We start from the raw sequence: 5649 nt of genomic DNA, 5'->3' as shown, positions 1-5649 counted from the left end.
AGGTCTGAGGCCTCCACTGCTGAAAGTAGGTATCTGGTTTGTTTCGATTCTATTCGAAACTCTGTATCAACTCCAGCTCTGAGATCCCCCATCACTGAAAGCTGGTTTCTGGGGTTTTGTTTAGCTTCTATTTTTGTTACAATGTTCAAACTGCAGGCTCAGAGGCCTGCAAGGCAGGCGGGAAGGATGGTTTCCTCCTTCACTGAAGGAAGCAAGCCTCATGTTAGTTTCAAGCTGCCTGGCTGCCGGCCGCCATCTTGGCTGGAAGTTAATTTGCATATCTCGCTGATTAGCCAATGGGAAGGGTAGCGGTCGTACGCCAATTACCATGTTTCTCTTTTATTAGTGTAGATATTATCACTTTAGAATAAGAGGCATAAAAATAAAACTAATTAAAAAAATAGAATAAGAGGCATAACATAGTCCACTTCACAGGCTTAGAGGAAGAAGAAGGATCTACTGAAAATCATGATTCCCTATGCAATAATATCTTATTTTTCTGGGGTTGTCAAGAGCAGGTAATTGTGAAAATTCTAATGAAAAGAGAGTAAAAGGAAGGCAATACAAGATAATGTCACCTAGCAGCCAAACACACAAATATAATTATGTAGCACATCAATCCAACTCAAAGGTAAACAAGTCCCTGGGTTTTACTCAGCAAGAAAAATCTACCATTTGTGGGGGGGGGGGAGAGACACAAAAACCTAAGGATCTTCTCTGGAAAGTAGGTCCCCTCCCCTCACTGCCACTAGTTAACGGAAACTGTCTTTACCTCTAGCCCATGCTGCTATAGCAGCTTTCCAGAAGGCTGCCCTGCCGCCAGGCCTGTTTCTGCACAGCCCTAAAAGTTTTTCCAGAAAAGCAAAGGACTGTGTCATACTCTTTATGAAAAGTTCCTTCTTGATTCAGAATGGATGGTAAGTTCAACCTTTCTTTCATGGATCCGTTGGTTTGTTGGCTTTTTGTTTTTTTTCTTCCTATTTAACAGCTGAAGACCTTTCCTACTTGGGGAATTCCCCACAGGTCCCGGCCACCCTCCACAAACCCTGAACGGGCCAGATTCTCCCTCTTCCCATCCTGAGAGCCAGGGTGCAGGGATATGACCTGGGCTCCACTAGTTAGGTAGGTGCTCCTGCCTGGGCAAAGACACAGGGCAGCGAGAAGTTATTCTTAGGGAAGGTGACAATTTGAACCCAGGCCAGCGGGCACCCATGGCAGTCCTTGGCTGCATATTCCTGGGAGGGTGACTCTGGCCATTTTCTCCTGTGGTCAGGCTTCCTTTGGTCCCTACCTGCTTTCCAAAGCAGGTTCTCAGCTTACCTGTCACTTATGAGGTTACCAATATCCCTTAAATACATACCCTTTCTCCTTAATCTAAATTAATCAGAGTAGCTTAGTATAGATGACATCGAGAATCGTGACTGATACTCTTTCTTCCAGCCACGTTTCCCCAGTAATTCTGGTCTCCTTGCCTTCCCAGTTATTCCCAGAGCACACCATGTACTGCTATGCACATTAAGTGCCGCCTTGCACCCCATAGTTTCTACATTTTCCAAGTGCATTGTTTATTCAACCAAACATTCATGGACCCCCTACTATGTTTCAAATTCCGCTCCATGCAGTGATTAAACAGGGATGCAAGATACTGGTCTTTGCCCTTGCACAGCTCAGAAAGGCACTGGATCTATCTGTAGGCCCAGGTCACCAGGAGCATGTAGTAATCTTCAACATGTGGTATAGGTGTTGCTACAAACTTTGTGAGCAAAATTAGAGTACTTTTATCTCTATTGTCATCCAATCCTGACGTCTGTCCCTCACTCTCTGGACCTCAGACTTCATGACTGTCCTCTGCCGTAGAAACCCCAGTGACATGGCATCCTGCTCTCATCAACTGTGTGTCATGCTTTAAAATGTCACCTTCCTTCCCAAACTTCCCATTCTCCTGGTGCAGTAACTGTCACTTCGGTGTTAGTACTAATTAAAATATCCCACTCTGAAGGTGAGTTAGCAATAGGTTTGACCTTCTTTGAGGGAGAGTCTTTATATTTTAACACAAATGATAATGTCTATAAACCTCTAGCAGTGGTTCTCAACCTTCCTCATGCCGCGACCCTTTAATACAGTTCCTCATGTTGTGGTGACCCTCAACCATAAAATTATTTTCGTTGCAACTTCATAACTGTAATTTTGCTACTGTTATGAATTGTAATGTAAATATCTGATATGCTATATGTGTTTTCCGGTGGTCGCGACCCACAGGTTGAGAACCGCTGCTCTAAGGGGAGTGGGAACGTCTGAATGGAGATATTCCTGGCTGCCAAACCCTACCACATTATAATCCTTTGCAAACCTGGTTTCCTACTCTTTTATATTCCCTTCATTAGGATATCAGTAATTAATGCTGAGTCAACATAAATCATCAAAGATTCCACTATTTTCCTTTAAAAGTCAGTGTAACTTGCCTTGGTGTCGCTTAAGAATTTAGTAGAAAAATCCATAGTAAGTGCCTCATAAAGTGCAGGAGGCTTAAAGTCAATCATATTCCACACCTTGTGGGCCCATTTCTGAAGTTCAAGTGCATCACCCAGCAGCAGATCATTAATAAAACACATGACATTGGAAGAATATTCCCAGACTTCATTCTTAAGTTCCTGTAAAGGAAAAAAAAATGTAACGAAGAAAGAAAACAACAATAAGCACATGCTAAATCCACAAGCCAGATCTTGAATTCAGCTCTAGGTCTAAATCTCTAAAATATATATATATAATATATATAAAATAAAATATGTATTTTTGCCACCTCTCAGAATTTTGCTCTCAGCAAGAATTTAAGAACATTGTTCAAGACTCTGACATCACTTAAAGCAAAGAATGACCTAAAAATAATCTTAAAAATGATATAATCATAGAAATAGATGGTGACGTGGTACTAAATATCTGTGTGTAGCAAACTTGTTACAGTAACTTGAAACGAAAGGCAATCTGTGATGTCATTTTTTAAGTTTTTGGTTAATTCTCACCTGAGGATATTTTTTCCAGTGCTTTTCAGAGAGAGTGGGAGGAGGGGGAACATTGACCACATATGCCACGATGGGAGTGGGGAGCGAACCCACAACCCAGGTGTGAGCCTGTAACCCTGTTAGGAGCCCTTAACTTGGAATGAAATCTGAGACCCTTCAGCCAATGCTCCAACCATTGAACCACACCGGCCAGGACTGTAGTGTCATTTCTGAAGCACATCTGACTGTGTGCATACATGGAGTGTGCATATATGGGAAGGTCAGGGGTTCTAAGACATGGTTTTCAGTGCAAAACATGGAAAGAATGCTTTATTCATGGAGGTAGGGTCAGGTTGAGGGCCAACAGAACTTCTGGGCACCTGAGGGGAAGGGAGGAAGGGGACTCACCTGCATCAGCACTTTCAAGTACTAAATGCGTTTTCATCCACACGATACTGCCAGTCAACCTCCTAATTTCAGTTGTGTCCCCCCTGAGGATTCTGGTGTATTATTCCCAGTGTTATGTCACATGTCAGAACCATGTCTAATTTGGGACAGCTGTTCTCTAATTTTAGCGGGCAATCAAAATTACAAATTCCCAAGGCCCCACCTGAGTTTCTGATTCTGGGGTGGGGCCTGAGAATTTTCATTTCTAAGAACATCCCAGGAGATGCCAATGCAGCTGGTCTGGAGACCGCACTTAGAGAAATGCTGGTTTAGGGAACAGCCTGCCTTCAGTTTGCTAACTCGTTCCATTTTAGCTCCTCTCGAGATTTCTTGTTCAGCTGTCACTGACCATGCCCTTATCAAAACCTGTTCAAGAAAGAGAATAGAGTCCAGCCAGGTTGGCTCAGTGGTTGAGCGTCAACCTATGAACCAGAAGGTCACTGTCCGATTCCTGGCCAGGGAGATGCCCAGGTTTCGGGCTTGATCCCCAATGTGGGGCGTGCAGGAGGCAGCCAATCAATGATTCTCTCTCATCATTGATGTTTCTCTCTCCCCCTCTCCCTTCCTCTCTGAAATCAATAAAAATATATTTTTGAAAAAAAGAAAGACAATGCACTTGTTCATGGTGAACTGTAAATCACTGATAGAGCTTACGGGTCAATACTTCCCAGACTGCTTAACTCGACCAATGTTATCACATTTCACAGGACACAAAACTTGGGAAAGGGGAGAAAAAGTTTAACTGTGGATATTTTAGTTCGCTTCACGGGAGACATACAGTAGGAGATACACTGTACTCAGAGGCTGAAGACATAATGCCTCAACTCTGTCTTCTGTACATGAGGAGTCCTCGCCTGCCTCAGGCTAGTGACTGAACCTGCTGGTTTCTGGGGCTTTCCAGCACTAGGTGTATGACACTGCCTTTCTGGAGAGGAGAGGAAGGCATTTCAAGAGCCCTGAAGCCATCCCTCGGGTGTGCAACACATTTGGCTGAAGACCACGGCCAGCCTGGACCTAAGCGCGAATGTGCTAAGAAGCACTACAGCTGACACGTGACACAACACTTATATGAAGGACAAAATACTGGCCTGAAAAGGGAGAGAAGGGTAAAGTGATAGTTATCCAGGAGAGGGGGGTTAGAGAAGGAAGAAAGGAAGAATAAGGAATAAAGAATAGGAAAGCAGCAGCAATGATTATCTAAAAGCCTCATTCAGGCCGCATGAGAAACGCAGGAGGAGGAGAACACAAAACATTTCAAGGTCAACAACCCAGGCTGAAAAGGGCAAGAAAATACTCTTTAAAGAGTATAGTGGGAAAACATCAGAGGGGCAGGTGCAAGTAAAACCCAAGACCATGGTTCCTGGAGGTGCAGAGCGTGATGCTGGTTGGTACACAGTATAGTAAGTCTGATGATAAAAATTAAGAAAAACACTGTTTGCCTTAGCCGGTTTGGCTCAATGGATAGAGTATCGACCTGAGGACTAAAGGGTCCCAGGTTCAATTCGGGTCAAGGGCACATGCCCAGGCTGCGGGCTCAATCCCCAGTGGGGAGTGTGCAGAAGGCAGCCAATCAATGATTCTCTCTCATCATTGATGTTTCTCTCTCTCTTCCTTCCTCTCTGAAATTAATAAAAAAATATTTTTAAAAAAGAAAAACATTGTTTTATGTTAGGGTGCCCAACAGTCCTGGTTTGCCCAAGACTGACCCAGTGTTGGCATTAAAATTTCTGTATCCCAGGAAACTCCTCCGTCCCAGGTAAACCAGGGCCATCGGCCACCCTGGTTGGTATCAGGATTAGAGTTAATATATGTAGAAGCTATTAGAATAGTGTCTGGCATATAATAAGCACCATTTGTAAGTGTTTGGTATGATTCTATTTGAATGCCAATGAAAAGGTATTATGGCTATGAAAATGGCATGAGACTTAAGGAGTGGTATTCTTGACTCAGTTCTGTACAATTCCTGTGACTGGAGAGTGAAGTGGTGTCCGGTAAAGCAACACTATCTGCATGATAATCACAGGGTCACAGGACTTCCTTGTGCAATCAAGCACAGAACAATCGAAACTGATCTGGTCAGGGAGCATGGGATTTCATCAGCCATGGCCAGATCGGGTGGGGCAAGGAAACCAGGACTGAGTCTCTACGTGACTGGGCCAGGGGTGTCAAGCAAGGCGTATACACCATTCCAGCCGCCCCCCCC

General features: G+C 44.0%; 1 protein-coding gene across 3 annotated transcripts in view; it reads right to left on the bottom strand.

The window, feature by feature from the left end:
* Window positions 1–5649, bottom strand: part of PPIL6 (peptidylprolyl isomerase like 6) — a 24130-nt gene that overhangs the window by 17234 nt on the left and 1247 nt on the right. For all 3 annotated transcript variants that reach the window (XM_006777197.2, XM_006777198.2, XM_015572766.1), the window contains exon 2: window positions 2463–2651. In XM_006777197.2, the coding sequence (XP_006777260.1) occupies window positions 2463–2651 (189 nt within the window). The remainder of the gene's footprint in view (window positions 1–2462; window positions 2652–5649) is intronic.

This window comes from Myotis davidii, unplaced genomic scaffold (assembly GCF_000327345.1).
Source record: "Myotis davidii unplaced genomic scaffold, ASM32734v1 scaffold68, whole genome shotgun sequence".
Taxonomy (NCBI): domain Eukaryota; kingdom Metazoa; phylum Chordata; class Mammalia; order Chiroptera; family Vespertilionidae; genus Myotis; species Myotis davidii.
This window is presented reverse-complemented; position numbering and strand designations above follow the sequence as displayed.